Source organism: Grammomys surdaster, unplaced genomic scaffold (genome assembly GCF_004785775.1).
Source record: "Grammomys surdaster isolate TR1022 unplaced genomic scaffold, NIH_TR_1.0 125603, whole genome shotgun sequence".
Lineage (NCBI taxonomy): Eukaryota > Metazoa > Chordata > Mammalia > Rodentia > Muridae > Grammomys > Grammomys surdaster.
In genome coordinates this window covers 736523-755049 of record NW_021620446.1, presented here as the reverse complement: position 1 = coordinate 755049, position 18527 = coordinate 736523, and the positions used below count along the sequence as shown (strand labels likewise).

At 55.6% G+C, this 18527-nt stretch overlaps 4 protein-coding genes and 1 long non-coding RNA gene across 8 annotated transcripts in view; 2 read left to right on the top strand and 3 right to left on the bottom strand.

Annotated features, from left to right (window-relative positions):
* The window catches only part of Tspan4 (tetraspanin 4), a 20643-nt gene extending 15859 nt beyond the window's left edge, over positions 1-4784 (bottom strand). The window contains exon 1 of one of the 2 annotated variants that reach the window (XM_028787000.1): positions 4523-4784. The gene's annotated coding sequence lies outside the window, so the exon portion shown is untranslated. Of the gene's footprint in view, positions 1-3548; positions 3641-4522 lie in introns of those variants that run through there. The other variant, XM_028786999.1, reaches the window with a different exon arrangement.
* A 93-nt stretch (positions 4785-4877) lies between these two features.
* Positions 4878-7351, top strand: Polr2l (RNA polymerase II subunit L). The gene is made up of 2 exons (XM_028787001.1): positions 4878-4992; positions 6623-7351. Exons 1-2 carry the CDS (start codon positions 4898-4900, stop codon positions 6729-6731), a joined length of 204 nt encoding a protein of 67 aa, XP_028642834.1. The 5' UTR covers positions 4878-4897; the 3' UTR covers positions 6732-7351.
* Positions 7352-8319: 968 nt separating this feature from the next.
* Cd151 (CD151 molecule (Raph blood group)) lies at positions 8320-12425 on the bottom strand. Of its 2 annotated transcripts, none has more exons than XM_028786982.1 (9): positions 12325-12425; positions 11219-11347; positions 10403-10493; positions 10092-10283; positions 9732-9806; positions 9539-9643; positions 9295-9453; positions 9116-9202; positions 8320-9029 (listed from the first exon to the last, which is right to left on the bottom strand). In XM_028786982.1, the coding sequence occupies exons 3-9, from the start codon at positions 10484-10486 to the stop codon at positions 8970-8972; spliced, it is 762 nt and encodes a 253-aa protein (XP_028642815.1). In that variant the 5' UTR covers positions 10487-10493; positions 11219-11347; positions 12325-12425; the 3' UTR covers positions 8320-8969. The 2 variants fall into 2 exon arrangements, with proteins under 2 accessions (XP_028642815.1, XP_028642816.1); XM_028786983.1 differs by lacking the exon at positions 12325-12425 and adding an exon at positions 12209-12313.
* A 757-nt stretch (positions 12426-13182) lies between these two features.
* Cracr2b (calcium release activated channel regulator 2B) lies at positions 13183-17842 on the bottom strand. Of its 2 annotated transcripts, XM_028786980.1 has the most exons (10): positions 17804-17842; positions 16073-16261; positions 15884-15995; positions 15357-15516; positions 14776-14922; positions 14586-14676; positions 14263-14355; positions 13933-14099; positions 13783-13854; positions 13183-13571 (listed from the first exon to the last, which is right to left on the bottom strand). In XM_028786980.1, exons 2-10 carry the CDS (start codon positions 16232-16234, stop codon positions 13394-13396), a joined length of 1182 nt encoding a protein of 393 aa, XP_028642813.1. In that variant the 5' UTR covers positions 16235-16261; positions 17804-17842; the 3' UTR covers positions 13183-13393. The 2 variants fall into 2 exon arrangements, with proteins under 2 accessions (XP_028642813.1, XP_028642814.1); XM_028786981.1 differs by lacking the exons at positions 13933-14099; positions 17804-17842 and having other exon boundaries at positions 13446-13571; positions 16073-16628.
* Positions 15747-18248, top strand: LOC114638483. Its single transcript, XR_003713887.1, has 2 exons — positions 15747-16018; positions 17478-18248. It is a non-coding gene; the product is annotated as an uncharacterized LOC114638483 (long non-coding RNA).
* Positions 18249-18527: the final 279 nt, after the last annotated feature.

The window sequence follows — 18527 nt, the reverse complement described above, 5'->3', positions numbered from 1 at the left end:
AGAGAGAGAGAGAGAGAGAGAGAGAGAGAGAGAGAGAGAGAGAGAGAGCGAGCAGTGGAGAGAGAGTGAGGGGAGGGAGATGGAGAAGGAGGGGAGGCAGTTTTACCAGGACAGTTTCACAGAGACAGTTTGCAAGTGAAGAAAGAGTGAGCCAGAAGATTGAAACAGATTGCCAGAGTCAGAGACCAAGCCGAGCCATTGAGAGAAAAGACAGCTAGCTGGGCGGTGGGGGTGAGCCAGGCAGCAGGGGTGAGCTGGGTGGTGGGGGTGAGCCAGGTGGAGGTGGCGCACACCTTTAATCCCGGCACTTGGGAGGCAGAGGCAGGCGGATTTCTGAGTTCGAGGACAGCTTGGTCTACAGAGTGAGTTCTAGGACAGCCAAGGCTACACAGAGAAACCCTGTCGAGAGAGAGAGACAGAGAGACAGAGACAGAGACAGAGACAGAGACAGAGAGAGAGAGAGAGAGAGAGAGAGAGAGAGAGAGAGAGAGAGAACACTAGTCAGCTTGGAGAGGAGCCTGAGCCAGGACAGCTGAGTTGAACCAGCCAGAGTTCAGAAAGATCTAGAAAGGATGAGCTTATTTCAGCAGTAAGCCTCTGAGATGACAATTATTACATCTGGTGAAAAAAGTTACATTTACAGGTGTTCTTGAGGAATTCCTGACAGTGGGGGTGGGGTGTCTCTGGCTCCTTTGCCTGCTCTTGGGATCCTTTGTCCCTACTGGGTTGCCTCATGCAGCCTTGGTGAGGGCTTGTGCCTGGTCTTATTGTGACTTGTTATGGTATCTTGTTTTATTGATATCCCTAGGAGGACTGCTCCTTTCTGAAAGGAATCGGAGGAGTGACTCTGGAGGAGAGGGGGTATGGGGGAATGCTGGGAGGAGTGCAGGGAGGGGAAACTGGGCTCAGGGTGTAAAATATGAGAGAAGAATACATTTATTTTAAGTGCATTCTATAACTTAAAAAAAATCTCTCAAATTGCTTTGGTCATGTTCTAACTCACAGCAATAGAAAGTAACTAATACAGCCAAAACGGGGAAGGGGTAGGAAGGGCTCCCCAAGAGGTACCAAAAGTTTTTGGGGCAAAGGAGACCCAGCCTGTTTCTGCTAGGATGCTGTCCTCTGAACAATGTGTCTCTCTCCTGCCTAGAAGGCACTGCCTGTAAAACCCACATGAACAGGGACTGATCTTGCCAACTTCATGTGAGAACGGTCACGTGAGGGCCAGGTCCATGTCTGTTGCCAAGGACAGATTCACAAGGTGAGGTATCCAAGCTGATCACTAACAGTGAAGGACCAAGCCAAGGCCACCCTATCTGAGCCTTTGAGGTGGGGCGGAGTGGGGTGGTGCTTTCCTCAACACCCTGGCCCAGTGCCCAATCACAGTGGTCTGACATAGGAGCCATCTGCCAGCAGGGCTCCAAGACACCAGAGCTCTCCTCAGTTGTGAGCAGACACAAATGAGAAGCCCTGGGGAATGAGCCACAAAGAAAACATGGACACCCACCTAGCCAGACCATGTTGCCACTCAAAAAGAGACCTGCCCCAAACACCAGACAAAATCTGACCATGGCTGTTTGGAGCACAGTAGAGTGCCAGCATGAGTTTGCCCAGAAGCTTGTTTGGATCCGGTGGTAGTAACGACTCCTAGTCCAGCTAGCTCAGGAGAGAGAGAGAGAGAGAGAGAGAGAGAGAGAGAGAGAGAGAGAGAGAGAGAGAGAGAGAGAGAGAGAGCAGAGCAGCGCCACCCACCCCATCCCGATGCTGAGAGGCTCCACAGCTTCTTTGAGGAGGCAGAGGCAGAGAGGGTTGTGCCAATACAAACAGGCTCTGGTGTCTGCCTTCCTGCTGTGGCTTCAGCCCCTGCAGGGCCTCAGTGCCTGCCCTAGACCCCCACCCTGAGCAAGAACACCACAGATTCCTGGTCCAGTAGGCTGACACCTCCCACCAAGAAGCGGGGGGGGGGGGGGCTGAGCACTGAGCCTAACCAGGAGCTCTTGGAGGCTGAAGACACACCTCTAGCCTCCCACTTCAGGGACAGAGCCAGGGATGGAGGTGCAGGGCCCTCTGCGTGAAGCCAGCAAAAGAGCCCATCTTTCTTCCTAGACTCCCTGGCCATCCCAAATAGTGTCTTCCCTCCACTTCCTGCCTTGGGCCCTCAGCTATTTCTCTGTCAGAGCTCCTGTGACAGTGGAAATAGAAAGGACCTAATTGAGACTCAGGGGATGCTTATCAACAAAGCACACCTGCCCGCCATGTTGGGGAACATGACCCCACCCCCACCCCAGCACTGATTCCCAAGTGCCCCAGCCTCAAAAACCCAAAGGGCTCTTGAGTTAGTCACTTCAGTTTCAGCCACAGGGTCTCCAAGAGCTATTTGGACAACAAGCACCAAACACAGTTAGTGCGGCTGCACAGATTCGGCCTGGGGATGAGGTGTAGGAGTGTGTGTGTGTGTTGACGCTCCATACCCTCGGGGTGATATAAACTGTCCTACGTGAGCAAGCCAGAGGGCACAAGGGTTCCTGGGGAGACGTCACCTTCCACCACTCCCCCGAGCTCATGGCCAGCCTTAAATGGACGAATTGAAATGCTTCCCCTGGACGCTTCTGGTTCCAGCAGAGCTTTACCAATGGGGAAACTAAGGCTGTGATCTAAGGCCAAGGGGAAAGCCAGCTGAAAACCCAGCCCAGTGCTCCAGACCACAGCACGGCACCCTCTTTTGGCTGGCTGTTTTCAGGGCAACACCCAGGGTGGGAGGGGCTGGGCAGCTAAAACTTCAATCATGGGTTTCCTCGTCCCCTGCCCTGAAGTGACCCCTCCTCTGGCAGGAACTGTGGCAAGTGGGTTAGAAACTGCACATAAGCACATCTCCCTCAATGCACCTCCACCCTGTACAGTAGATTGAGCATCCATTCTTGTAAAGCCATTTGCCAGGCAGAGACCCAGTTTGCCTTGGGGGAACCCTAGCAGAGCTGAGGTATAAGTAACCTACATCTCTCTCCCGCCACAGTCCCAGTAGGAAGCCTGCCTGCAACAGTTAAGAAACGGTAAGGGTAGGGGCAGAAGCTGAGCCTGGGATCCCGGCCAGGGCTCTGGAGAGAACTAACCCACAGCATATCCCCCCACCCCATCCCACACAGCACTCTGGGATTAGCAAAGGCTGGGTGGATAAGCAACAGCCTGGAGTTCTCTAGCCTGGGCCATTTCTGGGAATCCAGGGAGTTGGAGCTAGCTGGAGCAGGAACTAGGGGAGGAGAGGATGCCACCACCCACAAGAAGCACTGGAAACTAGTAAGCTTTCTCGTGGGTGCTCGAACACACACGAACACACACACACACACACACACACACACACACACACACACACGGGAATTCCAGGAATGTCAACTTGGCACAGACTTCACTCCCCAACTCGCCTTAAGTAAACAAGCCTTCCAGGGGCAGGACCGAACTGAGCCCCTCCTCCAAGAAGCCTTTGGCCTCCACCCCATCCCTAGGGCAGACCCTACAGACCATCTCCTACCCCACTCCCCTGCCTCCCTCACCTCTGGCCACCAGCAGTCTTCAATCCTGATCCTGATCCCAGGCCACAGTGACTCACAGGCCCCCACTGCCCCTCTGGCCAGGGCAGGATGTTGGGGGGAGGGGACAAGACCGGGAAGTCGCCTAGCTCGTGGCTCTGCACGTGGCTCCATGGGGGATGGCAAAAGCTGCCAGGGAGGCTGTCCAGGGTGATAGCGGGGGCACAACCATCAAATCAGCCAGTGGCTCTGATCAGCCATACTCAAGACCCAGTAGACCCTTCTCGACTTCCCCTCCATTGTTTGTTTCCCAGAGGCACCTGGAAAATGTCTAGGACCCCCAGAGGCTTCACTGTAACCAGACCCCAAACTTCCCAAGCTCTACTGAACCTCTCCAGCTTCTCACAGCACAGCAAGCTGCCTCGCTTTCCTAGATAGCCCCCAGCATAACAAGAAGGCGCTGCGGCCAGAAACCAGCCCCTTGCTCATTCCCTTAAGTCCTTAGGTCACCTCCAGGTGAGGCAGACCTGTGGCCCCTAGCAGTCCCGCGGGGCAATCTCCACGTCTGAGCCAAATATCCCGGGGAAAAAGAAGTTAGAAGGTCTCCTCATAGGGTGCCTCCTCCACGACGCCTTCCCGCACCACCGCCCTGCTCCTCTCCGCAGGAAAAACCTCTTCTAGCCCCTTCTCAGAGGAGAGGACTACTGAGAGCGGGAGGCTGCCGTCGGGACTCGGGACACCGTACTGCCGACGGTTCTGCAGCGGCGGAAGAGAAGGACACCCCAAACTCCACGGCCGGGACTCTGGCTGGGCACCTCGGGTAAGGACTCCAGACCGAGACCCCTTGGAGTCCGGGCCAGGAGGCGGGAAGATCGCCTTGGCCGTGCGCAGTCGGCAGTCCGCTCTCCGGCTGCGCCACCACCACTTGTTAACCACCTCTTGGCTCGAGTCGGCTTGCGATCCGGCCGGCGGGACCCCAGCCCGCAGACCCGCCGTACCTGAGCGCGCCGCCGCACGGCGGAGCCGCTGTCAGTCAAGGCAACACGAGAAACGCGAACCGCCGGCGCCGCGGACCTTTCGGCCTTCCTCGGACGCCGTAGCGCGGGGATATACCACCACAGCGGGAGGGGTCCTCGGGATGCTGCCGCGGGCACGGAGGCTCTAGGAACCCCGGGTGGGCGCGAGCAAAGAACACCGCCGCTTCAGAGTAATCACGGGGGCGGGGGCGGGGCTGCGGTGGGGTTCGGGGAGATGCGGGGCGGGGCTCAGGATCTTACGGGGCGGAGCTTGGGCGTAATGAGCCCCGCGCTATGGGCGCGCCTGGGGCGGGCCTTGAAAAGCTGCTGCCCGCAGCCTGCACGCCAGACGCCGCCATGATCATCCCAGTGCGTTGCTTCACCTGCGGGAAAATCGTCGGCAACAAATGGGAAGCCTACCTGGGTCTACTGCAGGCCGAGTACACTGAGGGGTGAGACGGCGGGGTAGGGGACGGGAAGGCTGGACTGAGATCTTGAAGCCGAGGGGCCCGGGTGACGGTTCTGCGGCGGACCAGGAGTAAAACTGAGGTGTCCTGGGCCGGAGATAGATAAGATTTCGTACGGCGAATTGGCAGGGCAGGATTGTGGGACCGAGTGAGAAGACTGGGTGTCCTCCAGCCCAGCACTGTGATGTATTCCCAGAAAAAGGAGTCTTTGGTTTCTTTTCGAGGTAGGGTTTCAGTGTGTAGCCCTGGCTGTCCTGGAATTCTCTGTAAAGCAGGCTGGTCTTGAACTCTCCGAAATCCTCCTGCCTGTCTCTTGAATGTTGGGATTAAAGGCGTGCGGTATCACACCCAGGATCTCTGAAATTTGGAAGGTGGTTTTCTTTTCTAAGATTTATTTATTTATTTATTATGTGTAAGTACACTGTAGCTGTCTTCAGACACCCATATGAGGGCATCAGATCTCATTGCAGATGGTTGTGAGCCACCATGTGGTCGCTGGGATTTGAAATCATGACCTCTAGAAGAGCAGTCAGTGCTTTTAACCACTGAGCCATCTTACTAGCCCCGGAAGGTGGTTTTCTTCAAGTTGCTAGCCTTTTGGAAACTCCTAAGCATCCTTCAAACATGGGTGACAGACACCTCAAGTCTCTTCCCTGTCGACCTACTCCCTACCCTCTGCTTTCGGGCCTACCCCTTCTGTACTTCGAACCTTGTGGACCCTTTAAAAAGCAGGACAGGCTGTGATATTCAGGCTCTGTGGGTGTCCTGTTCTGTCCCTCCGCCTGTGCTCATGACTGTTCCCCATAGTAATCAGACCTCCGGCCACCAGTTAAACACCAAGGGGTTCCCTTTCCCTGCACAAGCCATAAGTCAGTGGGGCTTGATGGGCAACTATAGTGACCAGCTTGGGTGAGTAGATGCTAGCCTTCTGGGGCCCTCTTTACCTGGGCAGGAACCTCTCAAGCTGACTAGGTCTCAGAGAAATTAAATCTAGTTGGTTTGGACAACCTCTTCCGGATGTTGGGGTACAAAGCACAGGGTGGGCACAACCAGTTCATGGCATTTAATCAGAATCCACCTAAGCTTTCTCAAATAACTCTGGAACCCCGTAACCCTGGGTACAAAGGACAAAAGCAGAGACACAGGGGTTAGAGAGATGGCTCAACTGTAAGAGCACTGGCTGTTTTTTTAAGAGGACTCAGGTTCAATTCCTAGAACCCACATGGTATCTCGCAAATGTCCATAACGCCTTTGGGATCATCTGGTACCCATACACATAAAATGAAATTTTAAAAAAACAGGTGGGAGGGGGGGGGTAAGGATATAGGATGCTAAGGGAGAATGTTGGCACATAGGCATATACATGGGCAGGTATAGCCTGGGAACCCCTGTACTTTTAAGTGGGGAAAGAGACTCACCTGGCTCCAACCTAAGCATCTGAGCGCGTATTTCAGAAATCTCCAGCCCATTTCCCTGTGGTCTCAGTACCTCATTATGTAGATGTACCCTGGTTACCCCTGTCCACAGCAATACCCAGAGGCAAGCTGGAGGTCGTTCTAGATCTATGCAGACTGTAGAGACCACATCCACCCTCACTCCTCTCTCCTCTTTACAGGGATGCCCTGGACGCTCTGGGCCTAAAGCGATACTGCTGCCGCCGCATGCTGCTAGCACACGTGGACCTGATTGAAAAACTGCTGAACTATGCACCCTTAGAGAAGTGACTGCTGAGGCCTGCCCTCCTCTGCTAGCCAAGGGCAGTCTGCCATGCTGTGTTCAACTGAGCTGTTGGGGATGTTGGTGTCTTGCCTGGCTGTGGCCCTGTGGCTAAGTCCTGTCACCCTGGAAGGAACTGTTTAGTAAAGGCCTTTGTAGAACCACCAACAGTCTAACTTTGCAAGGGTCTCCATATCCATGTCTATGCTAAGGCTACCTGGCCTGCCTCCAGTCTTTGCCCCAGGGCTAGCCTCCTTCCCCTCATCTGACTTGGGTGTCTAGTCCTGTGGGGAGCCCTTTGGCTTCTGTTTCCCTGGGCCTTGACCAGCTGGATCAACTAGGTACCTCTACAGTACAGTCTTGTACCACATTGATCTAGAGCCTCTCCTCTTCTGCCCATGTTCAGGGTAGGCATAGTGGATGTGGCCACCACGCCATCCACAAGGCTGGGCCCAAGCCTGGGGAAGACATTCCTTTGGAATGCTGAGAACACTTGGAGGCCCACCAAATGTCCTATCCCCGTGCTAGAAGTATTCTATGTGTTTGGGTGTTCTGTCTGCTTGTAAGTCTTTGTATCACTTGTGTCCCCAGAGGCCAGATCCCCTGAGTAAAGTTATCGACCGTATAAGCTGCCATGAGTAATTGGGAATCAAACCCATATCTTCCTGAGCCCCCCCCCCCCCCAAGACAAGGTTTCTCTCTGTGGCCCTGGCTGTCCTTGAACTAAAGAGATCTGATAGCCTCTGCCTCCTCAGTGCTGAGATTAAAAGACGGCTTGTGCCACCACCACCACCCAACCAAACCCAGATATTATAGGAGTATGCCCAAGGCCACAGGCCTCACAAATTTCCTGAGTCCTGAAGACCATTAACCCTGTGGGCCTATCTGCTGCCCATGATTGAGGATCTTGTTTCCAGAATCTTCCCAGGCCCAACAGCTAGGCATCCCTGCCCCTTGACCCAATCCTCACAGCACCCAGTCCTAAGAAGCCTCCCCCAGGTCAGAGGGGGTCCATGCAGTGCCCTAGCTCCTTGGCATTTGCATCAAGTACCCCAGGGTTCTTTGTAGCACATCGATCCCTGAGACTTTTGGGTTTTGTTAGTCTTGAGACAGGGTCTCATGTACCTTTGGCTGGTCTGAACTCACAGTCAGCCTGCCCCAGCCTCTTGAATTCTGGGATTAAAGGTGTGCGTCCTTTACACAACATGCCCCACCCTACCCGTACTCCTGGTTTTTGTTGTTATAATTAGAGAAAAAGGCTTTGCCTTAGGCTAGAGTCTCCTCCAGCTGGCACATGAGACTGGGGAACAGACTCAGCTTAGGGCACCTTCTTAGGACTGGTTATCAGCTGCTCAGATGGGCTAAGCCTGAGAAACAGGAGCCAGGGCAGCCCCAAGAGGCCCTGGTGCCTCTCTTGCCCTCTAACCGTAGCAGGGCCTGCAGACTCTTCCTAGAGTATGGGCATCCCTTGGTAAAGCAAGTCCAGGCCACAATGGGTTAGAGGTGTTCAGCTACCCAAGGTCACCCTAACTGTAATTGCCATTGGGCTCCCCCATGCTTGACACTTGTGAGTACTCCAGCTACCTTGGACCGTAGTAAGGTCCTGTCAGCAAACTGACTACTCATACATTTATTGAGCACCTGTTACATAGCAGGAGCATTTGTGGGCATCTGGGATACAGCAGTGAGAGCAACCATGCTCCATTCAGGGGTGTTCTAAAAGAAGACAGTGTACAGGAACACAGAGCACTTACATAGTGTTATCAGTAGTGGGGAAAAGCCAGGGCTGAGGCTGTTAGAAGCTTGCCCCATTTGTTTGGGGCAAGCAGAGCTGAGGGTTCCCCGCAGCAGGCATGAAAGGTGTCTAGCCCAACTAGAAAGGCCCCTTCCTGCCTGCTTTTACCCAGGTTCTCCCCAGACTTCCTATAGGGTCACAGCTACCCAATGGGAAGCAGTCTGTGCATAAGAGGCACTTCTGTCAAATAATCTAAACCCTATTCTAGCCAGGCCTAGCCCAGCACTGGCATACCTGCCCCCCTCTTCTTAGCGCTGGGGCAAGGATGCGGCCTCAAGCTTTGGGACTTTGCTGTGCAGTGAAAGGCACTTGAAGCTGCCCCTGAGGTGGAGTTGCCAGGGGTCATGGTGAGGGCAGCTACCTCTGGCAGTCAGCAGTCTTTAAGTCAGTAGTGTTCAGTAGTGGGGCTGGGACATATTGCAAGGCTGGGCCGCCTGGCCTGGCTACATGGTCAGTAGTGCTCCAACTTGAGGCTTCTGTACAGGCAGCAGGTGAAGATCATGCCGAAGACCTGCACGGGGCCAGACAGGTGTGAACAGGGCTGTGGACCACATGGCACCCTAATGTTCCCGCCCAGTCGCCTCCATGTTTCCATACCTGCACACAGGCGATGCCAATGCCCACAGCCCCAATGACCCGCAGGTGCTCCTGAATGAAGGTCTCCAGCTTAGTGATGCAGCCGCCCTAGTAGAAGATGATGGTGGTGGGCCCTGCTGGACCAGGCTGCCGAAAGACCAGTCCAGCCTAGCCCCGCCCCTTGCTGAGCATCCACCTACCTCCACTTTATAGATGTTGGAGGCATGGTCCCGCCTGCCACAGCCAGTTACCATCGTCTTACAGCAGCTGTCAGGAACCACACGGTTGTCTGCCTCACCAGAGCGGATCCACTCACTGTCTCGCCAGTCTTGAGAGTTGTTGCTGCCACAGCAGTGGAACTACAAGGGGCATGTGGCTGAGCCTCAGAGCTCGCCAGCACACAGCGCCGTGCCGAGAAGGCGGGGAGTTACAGGGGGCACCCACCTCTTGCTGCAGCTTGTCTACAGCACTGGTCACACCCTCATGGCCTGACTGATGGTATCTCTTGATCATGGTGTCCTTCAGATTCTCCTTGAGCTCTGTGTTCAGCTGTGGGTACGATAAAACTCTTAAGGCCCCCAAAGGCAAAGCCGGAGTCAGGACCTCCAGTGGGCCCATGGCCTGTTCAGGCCCTTACCTGCTGATAATAGACATAGGCCAGGATGCCAGCAATGATCTCCAGGAGGAAGATGAGGAGGAGCAGGATGAAGTACTAGGGTGCAGGAACCTAGTAAGTGGGGGGTTCCTAGTGCCAGAGCACCACAAAGCCAAGCCCCCAACCCAAGAGGCAAAGCAAGAGGAATTCAGATAAGCTACTCTGGCTGCCTAGCTCCTTGATACTTCTCTGGAAGCTGATGCCTCGCCCAGTAAGTTCAACAGGGACAGCCTGCAGTAATATACCCAACCAGTTAAGCCCCCAGAACCAGTACCAGAGGCTCCCTGAGAAATCCATGCCAGGCATCCCCAGCCCCACCATATGCCACCATGCCCTGCTGACCAAGCGTAACAGGTTCCGTCGCTCCTTGAAAGTGGCACAGCAGCCCAGGACTCCAGTCACCATGACAACAACACCAGCCACCACTAAGATGTAGGCTGTGGCTAGGTAGGTGCTTGAGGCCAGCAGACTAATGTAGTCACTCTTGAGGGCCAGTGTCCAAATGCCCACCACCATGACAGCCAGGCCAGCCAGCTGCAGAAAATATATACTGGTCACATCTGGCCTGGGTCTGGAAGCTGGGACTGAGCTCTTAGCCCAGGCCTCCAACATGGGAAATAGGGATGCAGGGAGAATAATGTAGCCCTTCTCACCCAGAAGCAGCAGTTGTAGGTGAACAGCAGATACTTGAGGCAGACTGTGCCACATGTTGCCTTCTTCTCATTGAATTCACCCATCCTGGACCTGGAGAAATGAGGAGGAGGTCAGATGGCCTGAAGTACCAGGTCTCCAACTAGGAAGAAAGCTATACACCAATGGAGACAGGAGGGGACACAGCAGTCCCCAGATGCTTGCAGAAGTTGGAGCTCAGCCAGCTATCTGCCTGAAGAGGAGCCTTCCCAGGAACCATGAGTCACTTCCTGGACTAACCCCTCACAGCCAGACACATGCTGGGTTATCATGGAGGACCCCCAAACATCTGCTGACTCACTCCTGCTGGCAACTGGGGAGGAGGGAGCTCCAGCAGACCTTCAGGGTACATTCCTGTGGATTGTCACCCCCAGGCATTCCCTGAGCCCACAATCGGGCTGATAGGTACTTAAACCACTCATACCCATCCCCAGATACGGCAGAGAAGCAGAGAGCTCAGGCCACTCTCAGGTGGACTTTGTGAGGACTCTGGGCAGATTCTTACTACCAGCCAGGGCAGAGACAATAAGATGCCAGTAGGTGGAGCCTACACAATCAGCTCCCCTCCAGACTGTAGGAGGAGGCCCCCAGTTCCATAGATGTGAATGTGCCATTCTTCCAGGGATCTCCTAGGCACACACTGCCCTAGACACACTACTGTCTGACTGAGGACAGTGTACAGCCCTCAGGGGAGGCAGGCTAGAATCTCAGACAGACACCTAAGCAGGACTGTTAGCCTGACACCTTGAGGCTCTCCCCAGGCACCAGCACTCACTCACCTCTAGAAGTCAGGACCAGCAGGTACAGGTCAAAAGTGACTGATCTGTCCTTCACCTAGCAGGTGGGATCTTGCCACTCCTGCAATGGTGGCTAAAGCAGCAGTCAAATGGTTCTCAGAGTCACCAGATCTGCAAGGAAGCATAACAGCCAAGCCTACTGTTTTCTACTGGACGGCGGTAGGCCAGAGAACATTGCTGGCCTGCCTGATCTAGGGAGGGACCAAATGCCTTCTCCAGGTGCCCCACCCTCCAGGCCCATCCATCACAGTCCCTCCCCCACCAAACAGCAGTGACCGTAAACTAAAGAAAGGTGCATCAACTGTCCACTTCTGGAAGTGGGAGAGATTTCAGACCTCCCTCTGGAGATGAGATCCAAAAATACATGCTGCCTCACTGGAAGCTGGCAATGACATAAACAGAAGCCTGGCCACAATGCAAACCCAGGAGCTAGGCTCTAAAAGCCCAGAACCTATGGGAAGCTGATTCTCTCGACAGATCCAGCAACCCAAGCCAAGGGACAATCAGCAGACTGAATGTAAATTTCGTGAGAAAGTGCCGGCGTGGGAGCCGGGACCAGCCAGAAATAGCTCCTGCGGCCTGGACTCGACCGCCCTACACTCAGCTCCTGGACCTCCCCTGGGCCCTCGATGGCACCCAGCATCCGGCACCCGCCCCACCGACGGGATGAAACACCAAAGTCGGCTGGGCGAGGAATCCCCACGTCACAGAGATGAAGTCACCACCGTCCCGGCCGCCCTCCCCCGCCCCGTGCCAGTGGGCGGACCTGCGGTTTCAGGGGAGGGAACCGGTGTCCAGGGACAATGAATAAGGTGATCAGACTTTTAACTTTCTGGGTTTCTGCACGAAAGAGATCGCCAGGCCTGCCCAAGAACCACAGAAGGCTCTCTTCCTCACCCCTCCCCCTCCGCCCTTCTAACTGCCCAGCCCCGGAGTCGATCTTCCGGAAAGGAGCCTGCAGCCCTCTCTTACAGGCTCTGCCTCCTGGGCGTCCCCGAGGCCAGCTACGGAGACTAGGAACATCAGTGAGCGAGGAACTCAGGTCACTGCTCCCCACACCCTCCGGCTTGGCTTCACGGAGCACTCACCAACCACGCTTTGAAATACCAGCCTCGGCAGCCACTGTAGGAGCGATCACTCGGAGTGCAGGGAATGCTCGGCCCGGGGCCTGCTAGGACACGCCCCGCGCGCGACCCCGCCCCGGGCGCAGCCCCGCCCACGGTCGGCCTGGGCGGGCAAGTCCTAACCGGCTTGGTGCTAAGGCGCACAGGAGAGACCTGGGGATCTGTCTGTAGGTCTGTAAAGTTAGATTAAGGGTGTGTCCGTTGTCACCAAAACCCCCCGACTCACCCAGAGACAGAGGAGCTAGGCTGGAGCTAGAACCCAGGTGGGAAGCGAAGAGGCGGGAAGGCACCTAGCCCACCAGAGGCCCAGAGCAGAAGTCAAGATCAATTACTCCTCCAGTCTAAGCCGGGAGAACCACTCACCCTGAAGCTGCAGGTTCTAGCAGCTGAGGAGGTTCCCCAGAGGAGAAGCTCCAGATACAGTGTGGAGGGTGCCAGAAGATCCCACAGAGACATGAGGGCCCTGTGAGAGATACCCGTTGTGGATAGCCTATGGTCTGTCTAGGAACTGTGCCAAAGGATGATGGATAAAGGACATGGACCAGAGAGCTAGCTAACCACGGAAGTGAGGGGCTGGACCTTCCATGTGAGGACTAGCATGAGAGCTGTTGAAACTTGAGTCCTCAGAGCATCAGCTGTGAGGGATGGTGAGGGCTTGGTGACTATCCAGAATCACAGAACATACACAAGCACACATAAACCCACAGCTGCAGGCATGACAGGGTAGTGTGCACCTGTAAATCTCTCCATGACCTTGTGCCACGGATGCCAAGCATGAACCACAAATGCACCGAGGGTCCCAAATACACAAAAGCCATGGAGTGCACAGTATACAGTGGCCTTTATTAGTCCTTTAGACAAAGATTAAGGAAGACAGGATAAAGACTGAAGACCTTGACCACTCTGAGGTTAGTTCTTTCAGGCATAAGGTGCTTTCTGGGTAGAGCCACATACTTAGCAAGCAACTGCCACCCAAGACCAGTCCCTCCCAGGAGCAGTCCTCTGGATAAGGAAGTGAGTCATTTGGGGCTGGTCATCGGGCACTAGGAAGATGGCCAGAGCCTCGTCTGGGGGGCCGAGCCCAGCCACAGCAGCAGCAGCAGTAGATGGGTCCGGGCTTGTGGGTAATAGCTAGAGCCTTCCTGTGACTACTGCCCAGCAGCTTAGTCTCACAGGCGTCTCTCTCATCTCGAAGCCTCAGATTCAGCTCCCTAGAAAAGAGAGGTAGGAGACGGAGGAGACTAAGGTCTAGAGGAAAAAGTGTGTGAGGGAGATACTTTCCCTGAGTCTGGAGGACTACAGAACCTGCAGCATGAAAGCTATAGGGCAGACATAAGGACTTCCAGCAACATGGGTAGGAGCCAATAATATTTGGCAACTTGAAACCACTTCTCCACATTAGCCCAGGCTGACCTGACCCACCTCAGCAGCTCCAGCTGCTTTAGGAGGCTGATTTTCTCTTTCTGCATGTTCCTGGAGACAGCAACCACATCTCTGTGGAAAGAAGGTAGTGATCCAGATGCAAGGTGGTGGAAGAGACCCTCTACCCTCACCACAGGCCCTTCACCACACCTCTGGGTTTGCTCCTGACGACCCTGTGCTTCGCCCTCCAGTCTGCTGAGCTGCTCTTGTGCCTGGTCCAGCTGTGCCCGGATGGCCTCATAGGCCCTCTGCAGCTGGATGTGCTGGGCCTGTGCCTCTAGCTGTTCTGCAGCCCGGGCCTGCAGCTGCTGTTCCAGCTGAGGAATGGTGGAATGCTGGCTGGCGAACCACACTCCTCTGGTGCCAAGCTCACCCCCTCACCCCTGCAGCTCCTGGTTGAAGACCCCAAGGCACAGGTAAACTCCCCCTCCCCCAAAGAAGTCTATGAAAGGACACCAACGTGAACTCAATATGGCTTACCTCCCGCTGCCTCAGAGCTGCATGCTCCAACTCCTGCTCACGGGTCTGCAGCTCCAGCTCCAGGTGGCCCCTCTGTTCCTCCCGGGGTAGGTTCTGGGATGTACAGCCGCACTAGAGCCTTCGCTCCGAGCCCAGAGGAGGCAGGCAAGGGTGGGGAGCGAAGGGGTGGAGAGCGCGGGAAAGGGTACTTGCTGAGGCAGAGCAGAGTTCCCTGGACTTGGGGCAGCTTGGACTCCCGAGGTGAGTCCTCTGGGGAGGGACCAATTCGGGGAAGGCGGAGCCAGAGAAGGCAGCGAGGCTGGGCGTGGTGTGCGCGGGCCCACCTGGCTCTGCCCGCGGTGTCGCTGCTCCCGGAGCTGCTGCTCCAGCTCTTCGTACAGTCCGCGCACCTCCCTCTCGTGTTCACTCTCCCGCCTTCGAGGAACCGGGATACCATAGTCATGATCATTTCCGAGCCAAGTCTCTGCCCCCTCCGTGAGTCCCCAGACCTCTCCAGGCCAGGCCAGCCCTCACCGCCGCAGCGCCTGCTCGAGACCATCGCGTTCCCGGGCCGCCGCCTCCAGGCAGGCCGACGCGCGCATCAGAACTTCCTCTAGAGAGCCCAACAGTTCGGGTCGCTCGCGCTGCAGCCCGACCCACAGTGTCCTCACGGCCCATTGCCTGGAGGACGCAATGAGAGACGGGAGCTAATGGATGAGGGTTTGTCTCCCCGTTGCGGACAGTGAACCCCCTAGAGAACCCAGCAGCCCAGAACTGGCACATCCATCGGCCACGCACAGTTCATCCCTTGCTTGTTGCTCTCATGCTTGCTTGGCCTCTGAGAGTGCAAGGTGGCCTGTGTACCAAGAGCTGTGCCAGTGAGTGCCTAAGGTGTCTGGTGACACCCCGCCCCGCCCCACAGAGCTATGGCCTCCTGAAATGCAAATCCTGAGGAAAATCACGCCAGGCCACTCTGCCCTGCCAGACAGCCACAACTGACAAGCGATGGACTGGCAGGACCTAGGGATTCTGTAGCAACAGACCAGCGGGCAAGATGGACAGACTGTGAAGCAAAGAGGGAACACTCTCGAAAAAGGGAGCGGGCATCAACTCACTCGCCCAGGACCCTGGCCACTCCTAGCTTCTCCAAGGAAGTGTAGAATGTCTCAATATCGTCCTCCTCTTCCAGAGAGCCCCCTGTGCCCGACTCAAAGGTTTCCTCAGGAGTCCTCAAGGGGGACCCACCTGGGGCCGACTCCACCCCCACAAACTTCCCTGCAGACATGGGAGGAGAGATTATCAGGACTGTGGGTTAGCACCCTGGACCTACCCAACTCCTCCAGCCACGTACAACATATCCTGCCCTCTCTCAGGGCCCAGTTTCCTGTTTTGCTTCCTTGTTCTGGTTCTATTGGCCTGGGAATGGGAAATGACAGCCAGCTCCCCCGCCCCACCTTGGTTGGCAGAAAAGAAGGGATTGGGGGAGGGCAGACCATACACTGTAGAGTAGCTGAGGGTGAACCAGCTCATAATGCGCCTGTTAGTAGATACCAGAATGTCTGGGAAGTTGTGAAAGGTACAGACTTTCGTAAGGTCTCACAGGGCCCTGAAGAGGGTCTCCAGGTGGCCGGGACCTGCTCACCTAGGCCTAGACAGAACTCCCGGGCTGTGAGGAAGCCAGTGTGGGCCTGGTCCAGACTTTCAAACACAGCCTCCAGCTGTTCAGGCGTAAGGGGAAGATCACTCTGCAGACCCTGACCAGGCAAGAAGGACCAAGGTGAGCAGCAAAGGACGGCCTTGAGTCTAGCAACCTCTTGGATCTGGGGCTCACCTGCAAATCCTGACGAGTGATGAAGCCTTTGGCATCTTTGTCACACAGTAGAAAGAGCTCCTGGGCTTGCTGCAGCACCTCTGCTCCATTCCTTGCTGAGACCCCCGTAGTCTCCTCTTCTTCCTGGCCCTCCCCAGCTCCAGACAGCCCAGGGCTGGCCATAGGAGCAAGGCTTGGCTCTTGGAGGTGCTGTGAAGCAAAGGGACAGTCAGAAGAAGTGGAAGAGGGGTGAAAGTGTGGCAGAGGGTGCAGGCAGAGAGCTTTGGGACCAAGCAGGAGAGTCAACAGACAAAAGGAATTGAGACAGGGGTGCTCCAGGGTCACTGGGATGGGATAAAGCAGACCCAGGACTAGAAGTTGCTGCCCAGTACCGACATCTCAGGAAGTAGCAATTCCGGGGAAAGGCTGAATCCCAGGAAGAAACCAGTGCAAGAAAGGGAGGGTGAGCCTGGATATGGTGGCATACATTTTAATCCCAGCACTCAGGAGGCAGAGTTAGGCAGATATCTGTGAATTCGGGGCCAGGCTTCTATACATAGCAAGTTCCAAGACATTCAGAGCTACATAGAGAGATCCTACCTCAAAACAAAAAAGAAAATGAGACTAGGCATAGTGGCACAAGCCTTTAGTCCCAGCACTCAGGAGACAGAGGCAGGTGAGTTTCGAGGCCAGTCTGGTCTACACAGTGGGTTCCAGGGCAGTCAGGGCTACATAGTGGGACCCTGTCTCAAAAAAAAAAAAAAGTGTGACCTTACTACAAAAGACTTGTAAAAGTCTAAAAGCAAGTGACCAGCTCTTGGCAGCCATCAGAGATTTTGGGGTGAAAGAGGCTCAGAGAGTAAAGAGTCTGCCACATCCTGGACTTGGGAAATCCCAAGCTGGGACTGCCTAAGGTTGAGGGCTGAATCACTTCTGACCAAGTCCTTAGCCTCAGGCCTGAGCCTGTGATACCCTGGACTTCTGACAGCTGGCAAGCAGGCAGAGAGTAAACTCCATCAGCCCCTCCCACCTGCCAATCAGGCCTTCAGGGGTGCAGGTGCAAGGTCCCAGGCTTAGGCACTGGACAGCTTTTGTAAGAAATACCCCCACGTCTCGGTTTAACACAGCCTCTGGAGCTTTCTCCTCCCCTGGGGCCTCCCTCTCACCTCCTGGAATGGACATCCCACCTCTAATTAGAGCCACCTGTCAGTCCCACAGTGTATTAACCCCAGACTTCCCAAAGCTACAGCTCAGTGACACTGACTGACTACTACCTCACTTTTCAGCCTTTGAGGTTATCTTTCTTTCCCCTACCCATTTTCCGGGAGGAAAGGAACAATAATCCAACAAGCAAACGTGAGGAAGAGCATGGTAGGGCAATCTGGAGTAATCATTGGCCCCTGATAGCTACTCTCACTTCAACCAGGCACGATCACCACCCCACCAAACACTCCAGAGCTCCAAGTGACCGGAGGTCCATCCTGGCCGGAAGCCGCGTTGCCACCAGGCTCCAGGGAGTCCAGACGAAAGGCAGCGGGTGGGTCCACAGGCAAATCTCATCCACGCACGTCTGGGCTAGCTGCCTTCACCCCAGGAACACAGCCGTTCCAGACAGAGATGCGTGAGGTCGCCGCTCCACACAGCGGTCCGAAGGTGTGACCACTGGAGCTAGGGGCGCGGGGTTGGGAGTGGGGAAGCCCGGAGGGCGCGGCGCTGGGACCCCAGTCGTGGGACCTGCGAGCAAATGCCTACCTGCGAGCCGCGCCGCCGCACCTGCCGCAGGCGGGCCGCTTCTCCCGGAAACGCGCGGCGCGCCCCGCCCCTGTCCAGACCCCGACAGCCCGCGAGGGGCGCGGACCCAGAGCGACCTTGCGGGCCGGGAGACCCGGGGATAGCACGTCCGGGTGGATCCTCCAGCAGAGCGCTGCTGTAGCTTTGTCCCGCCTCTCCTGTCCTGGTGACCCGACCCAGAGTAGCTAGTTCTCCCCGAGAACCACAGGGGGCAGCAATGTTGACGTCGTGTTCCTCACTCCCACCGCCCCCTCCACCCTCCAAGACCCTTACAGGACAAAATCAAGGCCGGGGAGGTCCAGATGCCAGCCCCCACCCCGCCCGGAGTATCCAGACTTAGGGTGCCAAGAAGTGTGTGTAGGAAAATGCCGAGCAGGAAATAAACCGAATACTTTCAGTGGCTGTATCCAGGGCTGCGGACACTAGACTTTCTTCTCTATACTTTTCCAATTTAGAGTCTTCTAAGGTGTAATACTAGAGAATGATGTGTGAGTGAACGGCACTCGTGTGTGGGAGGAGTGAGTGGGGCCCAGTGAGACCACCTCGGCAGTCTGCCCTCAGTGCTCCTCTTGGGGCACAGTCCTAATCAGGGTTCCCCCGGGCTTAGGGGAACTTCTGAAGATGCTGCCAAAGTCCTACTTAAGAGGAAACCCATCTACTTTTAAGGGTATGCCCCCAACCAAGC